The 26,311-nt window shown below is 43.7% G+C and overlaps 1 protein-coding gene across 1 annotated transcript in view; it reads left to right on the plus strand.

Annotated features, from left to right (window-relative positions):
- The window catches only part of Dnah6 (dynein axonemal heavy chain 6), a 190,608-nt gene that overhangs the window by 79,556 nt on the left and 84,741 nt on the right, over nt 1-26,311 (plus strand). The window contains exons 32-41 of the mRNA XM_038319156.1: nt 525-632; nt 3,041-3,596; nt 4,815-4,937; nt 9,839-10,021; nt 11,367-11,510; nt 14,344-14,565; nt 15,592-15,739; nt 21,808-21,965; nt 24,926-25,057; nt 25,998-26,169. Of these exons, the coding sequence (XP_038175084.1) occupies nt 525-632; nt 3,041-3,596; nt 4,815-4,937; nt 9,839-10,021; nt 11,367-11,510; nt 14,344-14,565; nt 15,592-15,739; nt 21,808-21,965; nt 24,926-25,057; nt 25,998-26,169 (1,946 nt within the window). The remainder of the gene's footprint in view (nt 1-524; nt 633-3,040; nt 3,597-4,814; nt 4,938-9,838; nt 10,022-11,366; nt 11,511-14,343; nt 14,566-15,591; nt 15,740-21,807; nt 21,966-24,925; nt 25,058-25,997; nt 26,170-26,311) is intronic.

The raw sequence follows: 26,311 nt of genomic DNA on the forward strand, positions 1-26,311 counted from the left end.
CCTGAGTTTGATTCTCAGCACCTACATTGGGCAGCTCATTACTGAGTGTAATTCCACCTCTAAGGGATCTGACAGCCCTCTTTTGGCCTTCGTGTGTGTGTGTGTGTGTGTGTGTGTGTGTTTCTGTGTGTGCGTGCGCACACACAGAAACACACACAAATGAATAAATAAAAGAAATATTTTTTTAAAGGAGCAGGCAAGAGAGAAAGGCAGGGCATCCTGGACAGAGGGAACAAAAAGTGCCAGGAAAGTGAGCCATTGTGATACACTCAACGGGCTCCAAATCCAGACTGAGCAGTCTAGATTGCCAGGGAGGGTATTTGAGATAATGTCCCTGTCACTATCCTCTAGGCTTTATAGCCAATGATGGATTTGTCCCTGAGCCATGATAGGGGCGAATCAACACACACAGGAAGACAAGTCTTTAGCAGGAGTCTCCCTGGAGTCCCTGACCTACAGTTTTAGAACATTCTATTCTGTCTTCCAGTCCTTCACTGTCATCTTAATGATTCTCTTGAATTTAGATCTCTAAAAAGAGAGAACCCAGACCTAAGTGAAGATGTAGTCCTCATCAGAGCTCTACGCGACTCCAACTTGCCGAAATTCTTAACAGATGATGCTCTCCTGTTCAGGTAAGTTCCCAGGGCTGGGGTGGGGGGCACTGCCACAGAGAGGGAAGGAACGTGGTTCCCGGGGTTTTCTGTCTCTTTAAAGCCAATACAATTTTCTTCTGGAGATGTGTGCATCCCTTTAAGAAACACAGCCACAGGTGACAGCAGTGACCTGTGAACCCGACCACGTGGGAGAGGTAGGAAGATCTGGAATCAAAAGCCATCCTGGGCTACATGAGACCTTATCTCAAAAACCCAAAAGGAAAGGAAAGGAAATAAGGCCAGGCAGTGTTGGTGCATGCAATTAATACCAGCACTCAGGAGGCAGGGGTGGGCAGAGTGAGTTACAGGACAGCCAGGGCTGTGACACAGAGAAAGCTTATCTCAAAAAAAGGAAATAAGCACTGTTTGTAACAAATGAGCTAAACTTATAACATAATTATAATTACCTTTTGTTTTTCAAAACATTGGCCACAAAATTACGTCATTTTATAAATTGTCAAATTCCTGTTCTTAGAGAAATTTCTAGTCTGAAAACAAGTCAGACTTGGAATTCAACATGAACATAACTGCTTGAATCAAACCTTTTTAAATTCATTTAATTTTGTGTTTCTCCAAGTTCTATGTGTAAAACCTTACTAAATGAAATAGTATATAAAGCAGTCCTACAGAGAACAGCCATTCCTTGCCTTTCGCCAAGTACCACTCCCCAAAGGCCATCAGTTTCAGCTCTTCTGCTTGCTTTATTATCCGCTCCATACTTCGCACTGTACTTGTGCCATTTCCTGGTTTGTGGGTTTAGGATATTGTGTGACTAAGGCCGACGGGAACACACAGCCCGTCTTTTCCTTTCTATCCATCCCCTCTGCACAGTTATAGTGCAACACCACTTGAGTGACCCTTGAACTTAAGATCCTCCTGCCGCAACTCCTGAGCTCGGGGACCACAGGCACGGGCTGCCATTCATTCACAGCTCCTGAGCTCTGGGACCACAGGTGCGGGCTGTCGCTCGTTCACTAAGTGTTTGTATGAAGCCTCTATCCCACTGAAGTTTGCTCTTTGACTATTTGGTTTTACTTTTTACTTTATCAACTTTTCTGTAAGTTTTCTGTCTTCTTTAGAAAGATCTCCTCACCACACTGTGTAGAAGTCAAAGTCACCCCTTTTACTCCCATCTGGTACTTTTGCCACTTTATGTCTTTATTTTGGAAAATAAAAATATAATTTTATTTAACTTCAAACATTTCTTCTTTGACATTTGCACTGTCCACGGTACTGTGTTACACGAGGACATTTTCACGCAAGTTTGTATTGTACACTGGGCACACAGCCTGTGGCCTTCTGCCTTCCCCATCCCCCCTCCTGTTAGTCTCTTTTGTTCCTCTAAAAAGTTTACTTACGTGTTCATGTCACACATGCATATGTGTGCACCTCAGGTACATCTGTGTGTCTGTTGTATGATAGTGACTGAGCCTCTTTCTTCACAGGAATGTCTCTTCTCAACTGCTTCTCAGGATTTTCACAGTTCTTCCCTCCCTCCACTTTGAGCTCATACTGATTTTCTATTTTATTTGTCTTTGGAAGTTCTCATTCAGTGTTTCAATCACATTCACCCCCTTCCCCAGCTCCTCCCAGATGACTTCCCTCATGCTACCCACTTAATTTTATGTCTATTTTGTAAAGAGCTAAGTCCAATTTGTGTTGCCCATGTACTCCAAGGTGTGTGACCTTTCACTGGAGCATGGTCCATGTGGAAATTAGTAAAGGGCCTTGGTGTGGGCAACTTTCATGAAAGGGAAGAGAGGACACAGTGGTGTAAACGGTTAGTCAGAACAATGGATTGGGAAGGGTGAGGTGGAGGTAGGAGAGAGCAGGGTAGAAGAGGAGGAATGTGTAGGGATAGTCAACACTAAAGACCTTTTGAAAAGACCATATGGAAACTTACTACTCTAGAAGCTTCTGAAACATATACATTCCCCTGTATAAAAAGAGTTTAAATGGAGTTACCCTATAACTTGCTGCCAAAGCCCCTACTAATTTTCTCTTTTAGTTTCCATCTGATTTTTCTCTACATCCACGTATATTCATAAGCATATGTACTACTTTAGGGAAGCAGTGGAATGGCAGTTTTAAGTCTATTGATAAATTCACCAGCTAGGTGTGTGGTACTGTGCTACTGTGCACTGTGGGCCATACAGAAATGAGTCCTAGTATCCATCCCGAATGAAGTCCTGTTGTGCAGGAAAACCACCAGTCCGCTGAGCAGGAAATGAGATCACACAGGAGTTCAGAACAAAGGATGGATCCTGGCACAGCCCAGGATAGACTGGTAATGTGGACGGTCAGGAGCCCGTTCAGTTACTTACGACAAGTGTGGGGAATCAGGAATGGCTCGTGGCTCTTAACTCATGTCCTTTCTGCTTTGTCAGTGGGATCATATCTGATCTTTTTCCTGGAGTCCAAATCCCGGAACACGACTATGGCATTCTGCAGTCGACAATCGTGGACGTCATGATTGGACAAAACCTTCAGCCGGAGTTGTGTATGGTCAAGAAGGTGATACAGTTGTACGAAACTATGCTGGTGAGGCACGGCGTTATGTTAGTCGGACCGACAGGAGGGGGCAAGACCACAGTTTATCAAGTATTAGCAGAAACTTTAGGGAATCTGGAAAAGCTCAACACAGGCAACTCTTTCTATCAGCCTGTAAAAACCTACGTTCTTAACCCGAAATCGATCACTATGGGTGAGTTGTATGGGGAGGTCAATAACATAACCTTGGAATGGAAGGATGGTTTGATGGCACTCAGCGTCCGAGCAGCCGTGAACGATACTTCCGAAGATCATAAATGGATAATCAGTGATGGACCGGTGGATGCTCTCTGGATTGAAAATATGAACACAGTGTTGGACGACAACAAGATGCTGTGCCTGGCTAACAGCGAAAGGATTAAACTCACTCCTCAGATCCACATGCTTTTTGAGGTAAATGCATGCCTCAGCGGGAATGTCCACCACCATCAAAAACGACTTTCTTTACAGTGCTGTATCATTTTCACCATTTATCCGTGGGTATTTTATTTTTTTGCCGAGTCCTTACTAAATAATCTGTTGTAATAGATTAACAACACCTGTCAGAAGTTCCCATTTCTCTATAAAATAGAAGTAGGATTAATTCTAGTTTCACTTGCTCTTTTTTGGAGGCAGATATGTATGTGCCTTACATAATTTTAATTTCTAGGTAAAAAATAATGTTAGGCATTCTGTGAATGAATCCCTGCACTGTGCCAGGAATGGACACTACCTCCTCTGCCCCTTCGCAGGGGACTGTGAGATGGATGAGAGGCAATGCAGCTTCAAAAACTCACAGAAGATACTGCCTGTACCTGCTCCACCCCCAAATACTGAAGACATCTGCCCTGTGCTGTACATGCGTCTAGATGTCAGGATACAAGAATGACAAAAGACAAGTAACAAGAATAAAAGGAGGAAAGACCATTCCTATTTTGTATGCAGGTGTGGTAGGACACACCTGTAATCCCAACAGCTGGGAAGCACAGACGGGTGGATCTCTGTGAGGGTCAGACCAGACCAATCAGGGCTATCTACATAGACCCTGGAGAGAGTGTAGCGGTGGTCGGAGGAATTTGGAAATTAGAAATAACCGAAAATAGTCCTTTTAGAATAAATCAGTTTTAATAAAAGGAGAATAAGGGAACTTACAGAGCCAAGGGTCCAGCGAAGCAGAGAGTGACGCGGGGTGGGGGGGGGGGACAGGGGAGTCCCTCCCAGACCCGGCTCTTTTTAAAGGTACCTTTCTCCCCTGGGGCAGCCACGCCCCTGAACGCAGGGATTGGGCCAGCTGCCCCAACAAGAGAGAGAGAGAGAGAGAGAGAGAGAGAGAGAGAGAGAGAGAGAGAGAGAGAGAGAGAGAGAGAGAGAGAGAGAGAGAGAGAGAGAGAGAGAGAGACAGACACAGACACAGACAGAGACAGAGAAAAGCTGACAATACTGATAATGTTCTCTGCCTTAAACTCCTTAAACTCTCCCTAACGTCCCTGTTCCTTTTCAGATTGCACACTGCTCTTCCGCGCTTTCTACATAACCCTTTCTGTGTTAGCTCACACTTTAAAACTGTGACTCATTGCTACTGAAGTGGAAAGGATATGGAAGTAACCCTAGTTGTTTCCTGTTTGAATTTAGGTACAAGATCTCAGAGTGGCCTCTCCTGCGACTGTCAGCAGATGTGGAATGGTGTTTGTGGATCCGGAAGAACTCAAGTGGATGCCTTATGTTAAAACATGGATGGACAAAATGTCCAAAAGAGTAAGTGTAGCCAGACGTCCTCCCAAGTCTCCCTGTGTGTGTTGGGGCTAGTACTGCCCAGCAGGACACAAATGTGAGTCGCTCTAGTGGTGTTCGTGTTCAGAGGTAGCTTGTCTCTCTCCCAACAAATCCCTGGATCCTCCAAGAACTTATATACAACCCCAAAGTCTGTTCTACACTCCCTCGCCTGCCAGCTGCCTTCACTCTGACTCCTGACCTCTCCACCCTGCCTCTCTGCAAACCGGTTCCTCTTAAGGACCAACATGAGATGCTCCCTCATTCCCACCGTGCCCTCTACCCCCCTAAGAAAAACCAAACCAGAACAAGCTGAGACAGTAAAGAAGACTTGGCAGACAGCCTGGTGGGCAATCAAAGGAAATCACAATAAAGAATCTTTAAAGTCAGACACTGGTTGGCTTTTTTTTTTTGTTCAAGGCTTTAGGAGCCTTGAGCACCACTGAGAGCCAGAAGGAAAGAAAAGCGTATTTACCTCTTGCCTTGATCATAGGCACAGTACTCATTGTCACCTCCAGGACACAAGGTGTAAGGTATGTTGTATCTGATATTTGTTGTGCTGATGTGATAGGCTTGATGTGATCAGTGCGCCGATACCAATGCATTGTTTTTAGCTGGAGTGCAATGCTTATGGCAGGATTCACTCTGCATAGGGATTTTAAACACAAAACTTCATGTATTCACCATTATACTGCTTCACCTCACTCCCCTGAACTCCTCGGCACTCTGCCTATTCGTGCTCCATCCCTCAGCCTAGGACTCAGTGATCTTTTACAGCCCCTGTAGTTCCACCGTTCTAGAAACCAGACAATCGGGATCATAGATTCGACCTCTTGGAGCCAACCTTTTATTAGCTTGGCCATTTCAGGTACCTCATGTCTTTCATGGTGTGATGTCTCACTTCTTTGTAACACTGAGTGATAATCTTTCATTGTATGTACATACCACAGCTCATCTATTCACTCACCTCCTAAAAAAAACTTTGGATGCCTGGAGTTTGAGCACTTATCAATAAAATTGCTAAAGGCACTAGTATGTGGATTTTTCCTTGAAATTTTGATTAGTTTATGTCAATACATAGAAGTAGAGTTTCTAGATTGGATCTATATACTTGGCTTTGTAAGAAGTCTCCCAGATTGTCTCTTACAGTGGCTGTGATCTAGTAGTCACACCAGCAGTGGAGGAGAGCTCCTGTTGGTATTCACACCAACCGTGGAGGAGAACTCCTGTTAGCATTCACACCAGCAGTAGAGGAGAGTTCTTGTTGCTCAAATACTTTCCATCTTTTGGTATTTTTGGTGCTTTGGGTTTTATAGAGCTCTGGGCAGGTAAAACAGGATCTTGTTTCCATTTGCATATCTATATGTCATCTTTGCTAAAGTGTTTATTAGGGAACAGTTTTACTCACTACTTAACTAGGATTGGTTAGTTTTATTGTTTATCAACTGTAGGCCTATGAGACACTATGGGAGGGAGGGAGAAATCTTTGTGCATTTATTTGTTTGTTTGTTTGTTTGTTTGTTTGGGAAGATTTTTTTATTACTCTTCTCTCATACAATACATCACAACTAAGTTCCCCACCTCCCATCTCCCCCAGATCCACTACTCTTACATTTCCTTTCAGAAAAGAGCACGCGCGTGCGCGCGCACGCGCACACACACACACACACTCCCTTAGGGATAAAAACCAAAATGGCTTAACAAGTTACAATAAGACTAGGCACAAACTCTCATATTAAGACTGAGCAAGGCAACTTAGTAGGAGGATAAGGGTCCCGAGAGCAGACGAAAGAGTCAGAAACAAGCCACTCCCACTGTTAGGAGTCCCACAAGAACACCAAGCTGCACAACAGTAGTATGTATGCAGAGGACCTACCACAGATGAATGCAAGCTCTGTGATTGTCACTTCAGCCTCTGTGAGCCCCTATGCACCCTGTTAGTTGATTCTGTGAGCTGTGTTCTACTGGTGTCCTCAATCCCTCTGGTTCCTACAATCCCTCTGCTCCCTTTTCTTTGGGTTTCCTCTAGCTCCACCTAATGTTTGTGTTTGGTTCTCTATATCTGCTCCCATCAGTTGCTGGATGAAGCCTCTCTAATAATGATTGGGATAGACACTGGTCTATGAGTATAGCAGAATATCACTAGCAGGCAGGACAAATTGAAGGTTTAAAGTGTTATGCGGTGATGTTTTGTCTGTGCTGCAATGCATAAAGCTTGCCTGAAAACCAGAGTGCAGAACTAGCCACACTAGTCAGCCAGGCAGTGGTGGTGCACACCTTTAATCCCAGCACTCAGGAGGCAGAGGCAGACGGATCTTTGTGAGTTCAAGGCCACCCTGGGCTACATGAGACTGAATCTGTTGGAAAGAGAAAAGAGCTCACACCTTTGTTCCTAGCACTTGGGATCACAGGTCTTTAATGTCAGCACTAGGGAGGTAGAGACAGCAAGTGATATGGCTGGGCAGAGAGAGAGCTATAACATGGAGAAGACAGGAGCTCAGGATTCAATTTGAGGTTTTATAGAGACAGTGTTCAGTCTGAGGTTTCATAGGGTCAGGGTCCCCCCTTTGGCCTGAGGATTTGGTAGAAGAAAGAATTAGTGACCGGTTGCTCTGTTTCTCTGATCTTTCAGCATTAACCCCTATATCTGGTATTTTCTTGTTAAGACCAATTAGAATTCACGCTACAGTTTTGTGGCTGGGTTGGTGTCCCAGAACAACTACTGGGAGCCTCTCCTGGTTACAGAAGATGGCTGGTTCCGGCGTGCTGTCCTCATTACTAGGAATCTTCCCTGGGGTCACTCTTTTAGAATCCAGGGTGTTTCCAGTGTACTAGGTTTCCACATCACCCCCATTTCCAGCTGTTTCTCCCCGTTCTCTCTCCCTTCATCGCCCAACACCACTTAATCCCCCTTGTTACCATTCCCAAGCACACCCAGTCTACCCATAAAATCTATTCTGTTTCTCTCTCTAAGGACATCCATGTGTTCTCCCCCTGAACACTTTTTGTTACTTAGTCTTTCCAGGTCTATGGATTGTAACATGATTATCCTTTACTTAAGGGCTAATATCCACTTATGAGTACACACCTTGTTTGTCTTTCTGGGTTACCTCACTCAGAGTGATTTTTTTTCTAGTTCCATCCATTTGTCAGCAAATTTCATAATGTCATTTAACAGCTGAGTAATATTTCATTCTGTAAATGTACCACATTTTCATTATTCAACTGAGGGACAGCTAGGTTGTTTCCAGGTTCTGGCTATTACAAATAAAGCTACTATGAACATAGCTGAGCAATATCCTTTTGGTAAGATGAAATGTCCTTTGGGTATATGCTCAAGAGTGGTATAGCTGGGTCTTAAGGTATACAAATTTTCAATTTTTTCTGAGTAGCTACCATATTGACTTACATAGTGGCTACACAAGTTTGCACACCCACCAGCAATGGAGGAGTGTTCCCCTTGCTCCACATCCTCACCAGCATGAGCTGTCACTTGTGTTTTGATCTTAGCTATTCTGACAGGTGTAAGATAGAATCTCAAAGTAGTTTAATTTGCATTTCCCTGATGGTTGCCTGGATTTCTGGTGTTGCCCTTGTTTGAACAGGGGGTCTTCATCCAAGCTGGGGGCTGGGACACAGCAAAGAAGAGGGAAGGGGGGATTTGGGATAGTGTCAGGGCTGTAGGGAGAGGCACCAAAAAAGTGGAGGAGGTCTGCAGGCAAATGGCCTACCTAGAGTTCTTGCGCTGGCATGGTCTCTGGTCCAGCAATGTGTCCTGCCTAAGTTTTCTTACCTGTTGCTCTGGCTGATGTGGCCTGCACTTGAGCAAGGGATGTCTACCTGAGTTAGGGACTGGGACTTGGCACTGGGAGGTGGGGGTGACTGAGAATTGGGCCCGTGGAAACTGAACTGATGGAATAGGAGAGTTCCATGGGTGGCCAGCCTGCCTGTTCTTCTGGGTGGCTTGGGCTGCTCTTGAGCGGGGGTGCCCCTCTGAGTTGGGGGCAAGGACATGGCAACAGAGGTGGGGCTTGGGGGAAGAGGGATGGTGAGGATTGTGTCTGTGAGACTGGAGGGAGTGTGATGGTCTGGGGTGGTAGGCCTACCTGTTCTTCTGGCTGGCATGGCCTGCATTTGAGCAGGGGATGTCTGCCCTCCTTTGTCCATTTGATACAACCTCTGAGCACTACCTAACCAGGAAGTGCAGCACATCCTCCACTGCCTGCTCTGTCCTCTGTGCATCCCCACTGAGCCATGGGTTTCCGCAGACTTTGTTTCATGCTGTGTGATGCCCAAATCCTTTGATCTAAAGACCACTGAACACACTAGACACATAGATTTTTAACACCTTTTACTGAATTTAATCAGGATTGTAGGACCAGAGAGGTCAAGGACACAACAAGAAAACTCACAGAATCTACTAGCCTGGGCTGATAGGGGTTCACAGAGACTGAACCAACAACAAGAGAGCCTGCATGGGACTGGCCTAGGCACTCTGCATATATATTACAGTTGTGTAGCTTGGTCCTCTTGTGGGTCTCCTAACCGTGGGAACAGGGACTGTCTCTAACTCTTTCACGGCTTTTGGGACTCCTCAAACTGGGTTGCCTTGCCCAGCCTTAATACATAGGGAAGTGCTTAGTCTTACTGCAACTTGATATGCCATGTTTATGGATACTCATGGGAGACCTGCCCCTCCTAAACAGAAAGGGAGGAGCAGTGGATTGGAGGGAACGGAAATAGAGGGGGTGTGGGGGACTGGAAGGAGAAGAAGGAGGGAAACTGCAGGTGAGATGTAAAATAAATAAATAAATTTAAAAACACATAAATAAAACAAAGAACAAAAAAAGAATTTATTCAAACATTATTTGTTTGTTTTATTTCAGCTGAATGAAGAAACCCAAGAATATTTACTGAACCTTTTCAGTCGTTATGTTGAGGAAGGGTTACAATTCATCAACAAAAAATGCAGCCAAGCCATCCCGCAGGTGGACATCAGCAAAGTGACCACACTCTGCTGCCTACTGGAGTCTTTGCTGCTTGCCAAAGATGGAAGTATCCTGTCAATGGTATGAAGTTTTGCTTTGTTTTAAAATTGTGTGTGTGTGCGCACGCGCGTGCACACATGTACACACGTGTGTGTAAATGTGTTGAGCTAGGCATGGTGGCACGTGCCTTTAATCCCAGCACTCAGGAGGCAGAGACAGCTAGATCTCTGTGAGTTTGAGACCAGCCTGGTCTGTAGATTGAGTTCCAGGAAAGCTAGGGCTATTACACAGAGAAACCCCATCTTCAAAAACTAAATAAATAAATAAACAAATGGGTAAGTAAGTAAGTGACTAGTACATAATATACTTTGGAATGACTCAATATTTAAGAACACTGGTGGCATATGTATATACGCAACAGGCAAAATATACACATAAAAAGACAAAATAAAGATGTGTGTGTGTGTGTGTGTGTGTTGGTTTGTGTGTGTGTTAGGGTGTGTGTGTTGAGGTGTGTGTTGGTGTGGGTGTGTGTGATGGTGTGTGTGTTAGAGTGTGTGTGCTGATGTATGTGTTGGTGTTGGTGTGTGTGGTTGGTTTGTGTGTGTTGGGGTGTGTGTTGGGGTGTGTGTTGGTATGTGTGTGTGTGTTGGTATGCGAGTGGTTGGTTTGTATGTGTTGGGGTATGTGTTGGTGTATTGTGTTGGTGTATGTGTGTTGGTGTGTGAGTGGTTGGTGTGTGTGTGTGTGTGTGTGTGTGTGTGTGTGTGTGTTGGTGTGTGTGCACATGTGAAGATCAGAAAATAACTTTTGGGGGTTGGTTCTTTCCTACTAAGGATTCAGGAATCAAGCTGAAGATGTCGGGCTTACACACTCTTACCCACTGAGCCACCTCACCAGCCCTGCGTGAAGCCTTCTTCTTACTACTAAAAAGCTACAAAAAAACTATTGTTCTATGAGAGTCTTTGCCAATAAAACTCCAAGTTTTCAGAAATTTGATCATTTTATCTTATTAATTTAATTTTCACGAGACTAATGACTACATTTGATTCAAAGTTAGAAGAGATACCAGAGAGCCTGTGATTTATTCCTCTATTTGACTTTTACCACCTTTGTGGTCTACAACATTTCAGGACAACAAATGCTCAATCTGCTTAAAGACAGCAAAGAGCTAAAAATTCAGTTACAATGCACAGCTACAGGCAGCTGTAGGGTGTGCTTCCTACCAGTGCCCGCCATTCATGTTTCATCATCTCCTATCATGTAGATGAGGGAGCGCAGCCCTGTAGGACCACTACATCAAACACTTGTGACGCCCAGTTAAACGTGTAAGACTAATAAAGACGAAAATTCCGAGCTATACAGTTCAGGGTGTGTTTTCCCTTAGAAAGTAAGATATTCACACTGTTCCTCTTTGTACTTTCAGGAGCAAATGAAGCTGAACACGTTACTGTGCCAGACTTTCGTGTTCTGTTATTTGTGGTCTCTGGGCGGAAACTTAACTGAAAATTACTGGGATTCTTTCGATACATTTATTAGAACACAATTTGATGATAATCCTGACGCGAGGGTAAGGACCAAGTGTAGGTGACACTGTAGCTTTAAATCCTTAACATTTAAAGGTAAAACTTTAAAAGCGTTATGTTTTGTGTCGAAGAGTAATACTCATGGGGTTAAACAAACACTCCAGAAAATGTAACATAAGCTAAAGGTTTGAGTTAATAGAACAGAATTTCACTTTAAGTGGAAAGAGATGTGCGAGCAGGGGAAGCAACAACTTTAAGAGCTTTAATCCTTTTCGTTGTGAGGATTTAAAAAAGTCATTCTCTTTCAGCCACTGACAACATCTATTGTATAAAAAATTAAAAACAGGAAAACAAGCAAATAAGGAATCTTCTGGTGTGCTTCCGGGGGCATTTGATATTAAGAAGGCAATGGTCTGTAAAGCCCTGCTCCGTAGATGACTGCTGAGTTCTAGTTAGCAGGTGCACTAACAGTTAATCTGTATCGACTGTTGAACTACTTTTTGTGTATCCCAACACTGACCAAATGCGCCATGGCGGCCAGATTCCTCACTGTCACAGACAGGTCTGCAAGTGTGGAAGCAAGATGCAAATGCACCTTGTGATGTTGGACTGGAACTGGAAGTACCACTCAAGGACGTTCAAAATACTAATGCATGAGAGAACTGGATAAAAGTTGATATGTGTATTCAGTTGTCCTTGGGGAAACCAACCCCAGTCTTCTCCCAAGGATCCCGAAGTCTTCAGATGCTCAAGTACCTTCTGCCAAATGGGGCATTGTTGGCAAATATCTGACACACCCTTCCGCGTACTCTACCTCATCGCTAGATGGCATAGAGCCCCTGATACAATGAAAGACATTCAGTACAGAGAGAACATTTGTAAACCTCTTAGTGTGTGTGCGTGTGCGTGTGCGTGTGTGTGTGTGTGTGTGTGTGTGTGTTTAATTGACTCATTTCTGGCATTTCCATTTGGTTCTTTTCCAGACTCTCAGTTTCCTTGGTAAATTTTTCACCCATGTTGTCAAATTTCTCATCCATTTTGCTAGTTTTCTCACCCACATTAGTGATTTTAATCTAGAACCTGAACTAATTTCCTTATTTCACTCATCCTGTTCAAATCGTCCTTAAAATAATTCAGTTTTTTAAAATGTAGAATTCTTTTTTTTAAAGTGGGGTCTCACTATGTACACCAGGCTGACCTGAAACTCCCTGAGATCTGCCTGTCTCTGTCTTCTGGTAGTGTTAAAGGTGTGTACCACCTCTAACAAAACAAACAATTTTTCATGACATTTCAGTAACTCCACAGTCTTTGCCTTCTGCAGGATCTGTATTGACTATTTTGTATTTTGGGTGTTCCCGAGCTGTAGTTTGCACATCTGTCAGAATGGAAGAATATTTTATTTTTTCCTCTTACCACCTTTTGTTTTATTTTAAAGATGTATTTACTTTTATTTTATGTCTATGAGTGTTTTGCATGGATGTATTTATGCACATCACATGTGTACTGTGCCCATGGAAGCCGAAGAGGGAGTTAGATGTCCTGGAACTGGAGTTACAGGTCATTGTGAGCCACTGTGCAGATGCTGGAGACTGAACCTGGCTCCTCTACAAGAGCAGCAAATGTTCCTGTCAAGTCACCTCTCCAGCCCCTTTTATGTGAGTCTTCTTAGTGCCCAGTCTTCACTTGGACATAGGGAGCCTGCCACTACACAGAGAGGAGGAGCAGATTAACAGTAACAGGAATTGTGATTTGACTACCAACCTGACACTATAATGTAATAAGAAGCAATAATTATTTCATTTTCATCCCACAGTGCAACACAAGAGAAAAAAAGGTATTCGAGTATTGTGAAGATAGACCAAGCAACATGAGGATTATTAAAGCTAAAGAAAGTTATAAACAATAAGTAAAACAGGGAAATAATGAGAAAGCAGAGAAAGGCAAAATCTGACTAAGCAAAATAAGAATTAAACAAAGAAATTAAGAAGTCTATATGGGACTTGGAATAGAACTCAGAGGGAGAGTGTTTGCCTAGAAGAAAAAGAGAGAGGAAAGGGAAGATGGGAAGAAGGGAGGAAGGAGAGAAGGACAGAAGGAAGGGAGGAAGGAAAGAAAATGAAGATTCAGAAAATAAAAGACAAGTGAGGTTCAAGTTTTAAAAACTTGGGTCACTATTTCTTCCTAATTGGAAACTCCAGCTCCTGGATTGTCTCGTGAAGGTGAGAGAGCAGATGCTTGTATCTTAAATGAATGCCTCTGTGGGATTCCAATCCGTGGAAATGGCCTGTCTCCCTTTGCTGTTGAGCAGGGGTCATCTCTCCTTTGGGGTTTCTCAGCCAGCAGCAGGGGCACACTCTGGTAATGCCTGTCCTGCCCACTACTCTCTTCTTTCTGCATGTGTCAGATCCTAATGACAAAGGCTCCAAGGGAGTCGAGCTGGTACACACACAGACAAGTAGGCATACACACAGAGACACATAAATAAAAATGAGTAAAATAAGTATGTAAATAAATAAATCCCCACACACTGTAAGATGGAAACAGGAGGATCTCTGGGGCTTGCTAGGCACCAGCCTCACTCCACGATCAGCAAGACATCATCGCAAACAAATAAGGCCAAGAATTATGGCTAGGACACCAGTGTCCTCCACTGGCCTCTGCATTCACCCATGCCATCACATGTCACGTGCATCATACACACATGAATAAATGCATCGCCACTGCAGTTAAATTAAAAAGGAAAGAATTAGCCTACGATATCTGAAAAAACTCTTAAAAGCAAAAATGAAATTCAGCTCTATATGTGCTCTTTGCTTTTATGTGAATGTATGTTTCTGTGGGTCAGTGCTGTCCACTGACACTGGATTCCTATTTCAGCTGCCCAGTTCTGGAGATCTGTGGAGCATTCATGTAGACTTTGACACCAAACGCTTGGACCCCTGGGAACGTATCATACCCACCTTCAAGTACAGCAAGGATGTCCCATTCTTTGAGATGCTCGTCCCTACAACAGACACAGTGCGCTATGGCTATCTAATGGAAAAGCTGCTGGCAGTCAAGCATTCGGTGTTGTTTACCGGAACAACTGGAGTTGGCAAGGTAGGAAACCGGCCTCAGGTAAGAAGTGCTATCAAAAGTGAGGGACTGTGGAGCTGGGGTCGCCGGCATCGGAAATAACTCATTGTTTCCCATGTTTAGCTTGCGTCACTTTTCCAGGAAGGATTTATCTCTGCAGAATCTATATAGACCTGGGGATTTCCCCAGAGTTTATCAGTTTCTGCACACATCCTCGGGTTGGTGTCATGGGCCAGGTTTTGAGTTTAGGGACATTTCTATACTTCTACAGTAGTCTCATGGTGTCTGGAGAGAAACTTCCCAGGGCAATTGTGTTCCCCAAGGACTGTTGATGAAGGTCATTGGTTCCTGTTTCCTACTTAATTTTAACTGACACAGCCACAACTTTGATGTCATTTTAATTTGGTGGGGGGGGGGAGGGAGGCGGGGAAGAAAATATTTAGTGGAGTCCACACACACCAGGATTCACTGTTTCCTTTCTATATTATCACTAAGAGATGTGGGCAAGCAAGATGGCTCAGCAAATAAAGGAGCTTGCTGCCAAGCTTGGCTACCTGGGTTTGGTTCCCAGGACACAGAGAAAACCAACTCCTGTAAGTTGTCTTCTGGCCTCTACACATGTACACCATGACACACAGACACCCCCACATACATGTTCACACATGCATACACATACACACACAGACATGCTCACACATGCACACACACATATGCATGCTCTTACACACACAATAAATAAAATATCAATTTTTTTAAAAATTCCAATAAAGAAATATAAGTCTACCTCAGTTTCAAATTGGGCTGGGTAGTAAAAGATAACTCTGCGACTTTTTCTGAGTTAAATCTGAGTAAAGTATTTCTTTGGCTCTGAAGACTATAACTGAAATCTCTGTCCACACTGAAAGAATCCCAAATAGTTCTGTCTATATCCAAAACTCCTTCTTTTACCCTGTTTCTTGTTCACTGTGTTGGATCATGACAAGTGTAGGCTACAGAACAAAGTACTATATTGACTATGAAATCAGTTAACATATTCTTTTTTATTCAAAGTCTGTTATTGCAAAAGGATTGCTGAACAGAATTCAAGAATCAGCAGGCTATGTCCCTGTTTACCTGAATTTTTCTGCCCAAACGTCCTCTGCAAGGACACAAGAGATCATTGAGTCAAAACTGGAAAGAAAAAGAAAAAATATTCTAGGTAAGACTGAGTCATCATTGCAGTTTTTCCCACACGAATTCTTCTTTCAGCCGGTAGGGTGCATACAAGGAGAGCAAGCTGAGGAAACCAGACTTGCTTTGTGCCACCCCATTCTTGAGTTGAGCAGCCTAATCCTCTGAGGAAAGCGCTGATTGGGGGGCCATGCCTCAACACGAGGTCGTGGAGAGCTCAAGGAAGGGGAGTCTGCTGCTAACGGTCATTCTTCTCATTCAGTGATGTGAACTGCAAGTCATTTATTTCTCCCACCACTGTGTCAGCAAAACACCTGACAAAAGCAGCTGGAAGGAAGAAGAACTTGTTTGGGCTCACAGTTTGAAGGAGACAGTTGATCATGGTGGGGAAGCATGGCGTCAGGAAACACAGGCGGTTGCACCAATCTGCTGGCCGCAGGCAGGGAGATGAATGCTGGCGCTCGGCTTGCTTTCTCCTCTTTTTGTTTCTCATTTAGTCTGAGATCCCAGTCCATGAGATTGTGCCACCCACATTTAGGGTTGGTCTTCCCTTCTCCATTCTCACAGACACACCGGGAAAGTGTGTCGCCTAGGTGATTCCAAGCAAAGCCAAAGTGAACATTAACTATGACAGTCACCATCATGGTCAGCCCAGACCATCTTCAGTCTCTGAGACTTCATGGCTCCCCTTCTCTTCACCAAAGGGCCTCAAATCTCATCTGACTTCCACTTGTTTAAGACCAGCAAAGGTCTTCATGTATGACCCAAGCAGTTTCTGAGTTTGGTTGGAAGTAAGCATAAGATTAAGTTTGTCTTCGGTCAGTGTTTCCAGCCAAGTTCTAACATCTCCCTCTCTTTCCTTTATTAGCTCATTTTTGTTTGTTTCTTTGCTTTCTTGCTTTTTTGCTTGTTTGTTTTTTGGTTTTTAAAGACAGGGTTTCTCTGTTACTTTGGAGCTCATCCTGGAACTCGCTCTGTAGACTAGGCTGACCTTGAATCCACAGAGATCAGCCTGCCTCTGCCTCCCAAGTGCTGGGATTAAAGGCGTGTGCCACCACTGCCTGGCCTAGTTTTTTGTTTGTTTGTTTTTGTTTTTGTTTTTTGTAAGCATAATTTTCCTGTTACGTTTAGATGTTTCAAGTCTGAGCCATTGTAAAACATCAACCCCAAGCCTAACTGAAAGTCAGCCCTTATCTGTGTTGTAAGTCAGATTTGTGGCTCCAGGTCCTGTCATTGAGATAGCTTGGGGTGTTTTCACTAGTCCTAGAGGTCCTGATGTGTAGGTATAGAAGATGGAATAGACTAATGTTTTGTCCCTTACTAACATTTAGATTGTCACTATGTATGGCCCCTGCTCCTGTGGCGCTGGCTGCTCCATGTCGTCTGGGAGGGCTATGCAGGAACGAGTTCTTGTGAGCATCCCTAAAAGAGCAGTTCACTGGTCAGGCTTTAGCCTCCTTCTGCAGGGCTGCCTGAGGTTGATCCCAAGGTCTCCACCTCCACTCATTCCCATCCTCCAACAACACAAGCTCTAGCTCCTAGGTGCTGGACTTCACTCAGCAGAGCCCACAGACCTCGGGAGTAGGCAGCTGAGAGAGCTCAGGCTCAGCTTCTTTCCACATTGTCCGTCATGCACTGACCTCCAGATACTAGCAGTGGGGTCACCAGCTGTCTCCCTACTCCTCTTGGTTCCCCTGTCCTTGCTCAGCTAAAGCACAGGGCAGCAGATGCCAGTCTAGGTTTTTGGCATGAGCTCTCCATTTTTAATGAATTACTCTCTTAGGTCTCTTCTTTCCAGTCTAGCCTTGCTCCATGGCTTCTCTGGGGCAGAAGACGGCGTGGAGCCCTGAATTAGCTTAGGTTGCCTTCGAATTGCCACCTAGCGTTTATCCCAGCCACGGGGCTGTAGCTGTTGTCCCAAGGCCTGAGTGCCAGAGGGGTGAGCTCTCACCTTCTGTGCCTCCTTCCTGCTGTCCAGGAATTCCCATTGGTGAGGCTGGGGTGGTTTCAAACATCAAAGCCTGTTTTCTGTATGGGGATGATAAGGTGGTGTTCATAAATGGAAACCTTTGGTAGCTGTCTTAGGGTTCCTATTGCTCTGAAGAGACACCATGACCCTAGCAACTCTTATAAAGGAAAACATTTCTTCGGGGGTCGACTTAAAGTTCAGAGGTTTAGTCCAATTGTAATCATGGTGGCATGCAGCAGACGTGATGCAGGAGAGGTAGCTGAGTTCTACATATGGATCAATAGGCAACAGGAAGGGACTCTGAGCCACTGGCCTGGCTTGAGTATCTGAAACTGTCAAGTCTGGCCTCAGTGACACACTTCCTCCACATAGCCACGTGTGCTCCAAAAAGACCATGCCTCCTAATAGCGCCACTCTCTGTGGGCCTATGAGGGCCAATTTCTTCCAGTCCACCACAGTATCCCTCTACTTCCTTCGGTGGAAAGGTAATTCCCTTCCTCCTCTGTGCTCAGATGCTCAGGTCATCTGGTCCTCACATCTGGAAAGGACCTCACTAGGGAGCTAGCATCATCATGTGACTCTAAGACTAAGGGTGGGGAACCACCTAATAGGACAGGACAATGTGAGTGCTTTGATTTATTCTCTTTCTCCTGGAAGAGGTGAGTGAGGAGATTCCCTCATGACTGATGTAGGTGTGTCTTCTATCTATCTGATGATTTCATTGGATAATTAATAAAGAAACTGCCTGGCCCATCTGATAGACCGGCCCTTAGGTGGGTGGAGTAGACAGAACAGGAAGAAGGAAGTGAGGTAGATGGCTCAGTCAGATGCCACGCCTCTCCTAAGTTAGTCAGACTGCCATGCCTCTCCTCAGAGAGATGCCAGATGCGATGAAGCTCCAGCCCAAGATGGACGCACGCTAGAATCTGCCTGGTAAGGCACCACTTTGTGGTGCTACACAGATTATTAGATATGGGTTAGTCAAGATGTGAATAAGAGCCTGAAAATAATGGGCCAGGCTGTATTTAAAAGAATACAGTTTGTGTGATGTTATTTCAGGGCATAAACTAGCCAGGCAGCCAGGAGCTGGGCAGGATGAAAAGCAGGCCAGCCCACAGCTCACTACAGAATGGCACCCAACGTGGATAACTGAATCCAAAGAAAACCTGAGAAAGCTTGGGAAAGAATAGAGTAAAGCATGTTTTCTTGGTAGCAGCAATTTCTCGGATCTGAGCAAGCGCTCTCATCTAAGAGAGGCTTCCTGACTCAGCTTTAGCTGCAAAACCCTGCAGCTCTTTTAAGAAGTCCTGCTACGAAACACTTAAATGGCGTTGATAAAAGCTGACTGCATGCTTGTTTATTTTCAGCCATAGCAGGAAAAAAGTTGTGCTGTTTTAAAATGCTGGCGTTCTGGTCTGTACTGCCAGGACAAACTGACTCTTTCAAGCAGGCGGTCCTGATTGTTGTTTGACACTGTTGCAGCTTGCTTGCTGGCAGGGACCTTGAAATGCCATAGAGTTGTGGCGATAAACATGGCTACAGCTGGTACCTCCACCACGAGGCTAGAAAGCTAAGGCATGGGCTGGATCCAGCCGCCAAAGTTACGGCTTTAGTTCTACCGATTTTGGTGGGTAAATTAAAGACTTATGTGGTCACAAAAAGAGAGATATACAGTAAAAGAAAGATTCAAAGTTGAAGAAAATGTCTAAATGGTTTACAATGTATTAAAAGTATATGCAGGCTAGTTAAAGTTCTTAAAAGTAAAAAAGAAAAAGAAAAAAGGAAGTAGTTTGTTATGGTGGTACACACCTTTAATCCCAACACTTGGGAGGCAAGGTAGATTGACCTCTGTTACTTCAAGGTGTGGGAGCACACACCTTTAATCCGAATGCCTGGGAGGCAGAGACAGACAGATCTCTGTGAGTTCAAGGTGTGGTAGTACACACCTTTAATCCCAGAATTTGGAAGGCAGAGGCTGACGGATCTCTGAGAGTTCAAGGACAGCCTGGTCTGCAGAGTTATTCCAGGACAAAGATATACAAAGAACTTATCAAAAAATAAAAAAAATAAAAGTAAAAATAAACGAAATAGAGGTTAAAATAAAGCCGCACAAAGATGGAAAATACACAGAGAATCTTGATACTGTATACTATTATGCTCTTTTTGAATTGTTTGAATACTGAGGAAGAAGCAACAGCTGCTAAAAGATATTTGTTTACAAATGCTGCTGAACTAATCCAAGAAAGATATTTTGAAAATACCTTGACTTCAGAATTTGAATCTAAGGATATGATACTTTGGAAAAGAGATTCTTCTTTTGTTTTTACAGAAAATGAGACCCTATGGATTGCATCTATCCCAATATGGTATGATAGACCACGCCCTCCTGAAAGGTTGCTGTGAACACCCTCAAAAAATTCCTTCGCTCAACCGATGACTGAGATGAACCAGGCACACAGGTTACACCATGAAAGATCTGATTAACAGCGTCCCCATTCAGCAGGAAGCAGTTTGGAGAGAGATAACTGCGCCCATATTCCCAAATATTGTTTATAAATGTTCTTTTACATTTAAAGGGGGATATGATATAGATATGAATAATTTGCATGGATATGGATTTTGCTTTAGTGATTTAAAATTAAGGTTAATTTTGTTATATGTATATGTATTTCTGATACTGATTAAGGTATTGTGATTGTGTAGTTCATTTTAAAAATGTAATGTATATAGGTTGTTAATGGATAATCATCAATAATAGTAAAGCTTATAGTCATGTTAGTTAGATTTTCTAGGTATATAGAGATATATTTCAGTTAGATAGGCATTCCTAATATCTTTCAAAGGCTACAGAATATTCCACTTAAATGTTTTAATAACTTAAGGCTTTTCATGACAATGAGACACATCAGCTCCTGGCAGCACCAATTTACTTCAAAAGGAAGATGGGCATCGAAGAGGCTCCTTATGGAGTTTGATAGCCATTTGGGCAAGAAACTGCTCTTGCCTGGACTGTTGGCATAAACTGGACACAAAGAACCCACAGAAAGAGGACTGCTGAACTTGTCTAATTTCGGGGTTCCTGATTCAAGAAAGAGTCTGCAAGACATTCTGCAGGACAGAGCAGATAGTGACTGAACTGCCTTTGAAATTTCCTGCTTCATGGAAATGTCTGCTGGATACTTATTGGCCTGTAGGCCGAAGATGAATGCCCCAATGGTACAAAAGAACTTTGGGTGACTGCCCAGGCAGCGAGATGTCTCTGTCATTTCTAGAGTTTTGGAAGTAGCTTACTTCTTGTTCACCTAGGTAATATTATATCCTTCTGGAGTCTTTGATGGAGTTTAAGAATAAATAGATAGTTATAGTTTTCCTTAGTTATGATAAAAGATAAAGTAGATATAAATATTGTAACTGTAATTCTTACTTGATAACTGTTTTGTTATATGTAATTTTACTATGTTAAAGTGAAAGCTTTTCTTTTTTGTTTAAACAGAAAAAGGGGAAATGATGTAGGTGTGTCTTCTATCTATCTGATGATTTCATTGGATAATTAATAAAGAAACTGCCTGGCCCATCTGATAGACCGGCCCTTAGGTGGGAGGAGTAGACAGAACAGGAAGAAGGAAGTGAGGTAGATGGCTCAGTCAGATGCCACGCCTCTCCTAAGTTAGTCAGACTGCCATGCCTCTCCTCAGAGAGATGCCAGATGCGATGAAGCTCCAGCCCAAGATGGACGCACGCTAGAATCTGCCTGGTAAGGCACCACTTTGTGGTGCTACACAGATTATTAGATATGGGTTAGTCAAGATGTGAATAAGAGCCTGAAAATAATGGGCCAGGCTGTATTTAAAAAAATACAATTTGTGTGTCGTTATTTGGGGGCACAAGCTAGCCGGCGATCAGGAGCAGGGCTGCAGGAAAGCAGCCCATAGCCCCTCACTACACATGACCCCAAATGCTGCTGTGTTTCCACCACTTCTCAATGCCATTACACCAAGGACCAAGCCTCAACATGAATTTTTGTAAGGACGAGTCATTTTCAAACCACCACCATGACAACAACAAAATGGCCTTCCACTTTCTAGTGACAAATTTTGATTCTTTTAAAACTCTTTTTCTTTTCCCAGGAGCGCCAGGAAATAAGCGTGTTGTGATTTTTGTTGATGATCTGAATATGCCCCGACTGGATCGCTATGGCTCCCAACCACCAATTGAATTGCTTCGGCAGTATCAAGATTTTGGTGGATTTTATGATAGAAACAAACTCTTTTGGAAAGAAATACAGGTTAATTTTAGATTTTACATTAATTGATGTGTTCAAATATGGAATAACCTTTGTCAGAGCTACTATAATACTGGGTATTATAGTCTGGGTAGTTTAACCTATTTTTTCATAATTCTGAAGGCTAAAAGTTCAAGATTAAGGAGCCAGCAGAATCCACTCCTCTAAAACTTCCCTGCTTGATCTGTAGATGTCTTTCTTCTCCTCAGGTCTTCAGATGAGTCTATTAGTCTGTTTTCTATTACCACAGGTTGGGTAAGTTATAAAGACATTTATTATGGATTGTGGCTTTGACCACATGTGGAGACATGTGATCATGTGGTGACAGCTTTCCTGTTTCACCATTGGAATGGTGTAAGTGGTAGGTGACACTGGCGAGATCTGTACAAATGTCTCCTCAACCCAGATAGGGAACCAATGGTGGACCAAAATAAAAATACCATCAGAATCCAACCTGGTAAACCAGTGAATGCATTGGGCTTACTTACAGGTGTGGTTATAGGGTTACTTACAGGAAAGTGAACGACTCAAAGGCAGCTGTGGGGTTGGATATATTCCCAGCACTTGGGAGGCAGAGACAAGTGGATCTCTGTGAGTTAAAGGCCAACCTGGTCAACATCACAAGTTTAGGTCAGTCAGGGTCACAGAGTGAGACCTTGTCTTGGAAGGAAAAGCAGGGGCAGCTGCTTCACCTGAAGCTCACCCCCATCCCCAGCATGGTTGACAACTCATGACAGCTGGATCTGGAGTTAGATGCACAGCTTGCAGGCAGCTCAACATTTCAGGACATCTCATCTCCTCATCAGTCCTTACTACCTATAGAACCTTAGGGATCCAGGGACCCTGTGAATCTAGTAAGCTTCTGATACTTCCTGAAACTTGTGAGTTTTTATGTTCTGGTATGAACAAACTTTCTTTAAAACTTCTTGAAAAGCAGGGGGAAGCTATACAACAGCAAGACATCATGTGGAGCAATAGGAGGAGCATGGACCTTTTTCTCTGTCCCTAATTTTACCACAAATTAGGACTTCAACACATTATTTCTGGGTAAATTCAGTCTATAAAACATGGCTTGGTGTTTCTTACCTTTAATACAGCTCATTCCATCTACACTGAATTCTTGCCATGCTGCTTTTGGGGATGAGGGGCAAATGAGATGGCAAATGAGAGAACTGAGTTTGGGAGAGTAGACAGGCATCTGTGGTGAGAGATGATGAATAGGGGAGGCAGAGGGAATTCAGGGTTGGTATTAGAGAGCAGGGGGTTGGGGACTTAGGTTATAAAGTCAGAGCCAAGGGAGTGAACACTTTCTATCTTATAAGCAGGAAGTCTGGAATGCCCTGGGTCTGTAAACTGTGACGCTGGAACAGCAAGAGGAACAGAACTCACTTCTCAGAGGGCTGTGGGCCCATGATGAGGAGTGTGGGTTTTTCCTCTCTGTGATGGGAAATCTTTAAAGCAAGTGTTCTAGAAAAATCTTCTTGACTGTGGGAAAGGAATAGATTAGAGAATAGGCAATAATAGAGAATCTGTAGTCCCTAAGAGGAGAACAGATGAGAGTTAGAGCCACAGTGTGGTAACAAGTAAAGCCAACATGTCATCAGCAGTACTTACGAATCTGGGGGTTAACCACTGAGCCATCTCTCCAGTCCAAGGTTGGGTTTCTTTTTGTGATAGGAAACTTGCTTTCTTGTGGACCAAGGCAAATGTGGGAGAAGACACTTGATGTGGGAGAGTCTTCTGTTTGTGTTGATTTCATTCATTAATAAAGAAACTGCCTTGGCCCATTTAATAGGCCAGCCCTTAGGTGGGTGGAGTAGACAGAACAGGAAGAAGGAAGTGAGGTAGATGGCTCAGACAATCGCTATGCCTCTCCTGTCTGAGACAGACGCGATGGAGCCAGGCTCAGACATGCTGAATCTTTCCCGGTAAGACACCACTCGTGGTGTTACACAGATTATTAGATATGGGTTAGTCAAGATGTGAGTAAGAGGCTGAAACTAATGGGCCAGCCAGTGTTTAAATTAATACAGTTTGTGTGTTGTTATTTTGGGTTTTAAGCTAGCCATGCGGGAGCCAGGTGGGACAAAAAGCAGGCCCGCAGCTCCTCACTACATGGGGGAGAATAGGGATCCTGCATTGACTGCCTGCTCTGTTTCTGTTCTGCAAAAGGGCATATCTAGTATAAGGCAGCTTGCCATAGTAAAGACAAATTGCAGCAAGCAATTTATGTCATTTAATTCTCTTGGCATCCCTGTAAATCAAAGGGTGTGTTTAGCTTGAAGACAAAGAGACACAGCCCAAATCCTATATTCTTTGGAATATATGGGTTATCCATTGTAACTATTTCTCTGGTCACTTATTCCTTTTCATTTCAATGGTCATTATCTGAATCAAGCCCTCTTTCACACAGGCTTCTGAGGCCCATAGTCTGTATCCCATAAGGATATCTGCTGGATGAAACTAACACATTGAACGGATCTCTAGACACCTAGCTCTGCTCCCTGATCTGCAGACAGCCAGAGTGGCCTTTTAATCTCTACTGTTTGTTTCTAAAGATTTAGATTTTATTTTTAACTATGTGCCTATTTGGGGAGCTTGTGCACATGGAGAAGAAGGTGTTTGATACCCTGGAGCTACAAGCAGTTAGGTCACTTGATATGGGTGCAGGGAATGAAACTTTGCAACAGACTAAGGTACCCTGCAGGACAGAAGTTGTTCTTAAACACTGAGCCATCTTGCCAGCCCTGACACTGCCAACTGAGCAACTTATTAAGCATCCAAGACCTTGATTTTTCCATCATAAAATGAGGGTAGGAATAGTGACCTCAGATAGTCTTGGGGTTGCAATGCTGGTTCATGATAGGTCCTCAAAAGAATGTTGGTTCTGAGCCTTGATATTAGGGAAAACAGTCTTATCTCTTCCTCTGCAGACTGACTCAAATGACTTTTTCTCCACACAGGACGTAACAATCGTATCAGCATGTGCACCTCCAGGAGGGGGCCGCAACCCTGTGACACCCCGCTTCATCCGACACTTCAGCATGATGTGCCTCCCAATGCCCTCAGAGCACAGTCTAAAGCAGATTTTCCAGGTGAGTGTGGACTCTAACTTAAGCAAGATGGGAAAAAGAAAACACGCAACATGAGATCCTTAAATCTCATGGTCAAAATGGTCCACTAGGTTTCTAGAGACTCCTTCCATCTCTTTCCTAAGGAGGAAGCATGTAACCTTGGACACCCAGAGAGCAGGTGATGGGTGTCTGAATCTTGATTTTGATATTTGTGGCCACACAAGCAGACCCTTTAGGGATGCAGACAGATTAAACATGTCATTTATTGTTAAAGAAAGCAGATCTCTTCCACTGTCCAGCCCTTACCTCTGCTCACACTTCAGACATAGCCTCCAAGCCTGGGTCTTCCCTTAAACCACATACCATTCCGGGCAGCTCCAGTTTAACACATCTCAAACCGGCCTCTGACCCTCCCACCATCTCTCTGAACAGTCATCTTCCTCCCACCTGTACTAGCCTTCCCAAGGGACAAATTCCTCATCATTTAAATAGGAAACACATTGTTGCCTTAGCCTATAAGTGCTCAGAAACATCCAAATGTGAACCATGATTCTGAAAAGTCTGATGATGAAGCGTGAATCAGAGAAGGCATGTCATGGCCAATCACCCAAGTCTGGTCTTGGAAGAGGATTCAAATTGACAGAGAGCGAAGCAGTCCCAGGAACAGAGAGTTCTTGAGTGAGCAGAGCCACAGAGACAGGAAATGGGAAGTCCGTGGTCAGGCACTTATCATCTATGAATTCCACTCAGCCAACCCAAACAACCACAAACCACAAAAAAGAACTTGTTCTTGAGAATATATTCTGAAATGAACAAGGACTTGCCAGATGGATGTCTTTGTGTTGGAATTTAGCATTCTAGTTGCACGTAGAAAAGGTATCAGAACTAGAGTACTGGAGAGCCAAATATTTGGTGTTTTTTTTTTTAAAAAATCTAACTCTCCTTACATTTTTGGTTCTAGGCCATCTTGAATGGCTTCCTGAATGACTTCCCACCAGCTGTAAGGCAAACTTCATCGAACATTGTGGAAGCTGCAGTTGAGATTTACAACAGGATGAGCATCGATCTCCTACCAACCCCAGCCAAGTCCCATTACGTCTTTAACCTGAGAGATTTATCCAAGTGTGTGCAAGGTAGTGTACTGGACCTTAATCCTTGGTTCTGCATTTCCATTGCCCTCACCAGCTCTCTCAGAACCACGGCACCCAGCTGTCTATGACTCAACTAGGCAGCCCTACATGATGCTTCTTCTCAGATGGCCACAAGATGAGATCT

Source organism: Arvicola amphibius, chromosome 2 (genome assembly GCF_903992535.2).
Source record: "Arvicola amphibius chromosome 2, mArvAmp1.2, whole genome shotgun sequence".
Lineage (NCBI taxonomy): Eukaryota > Metazoa > Chordata > Mammalia > Rodentia > Cricetidae > Arvicola > Arvicola amphibius.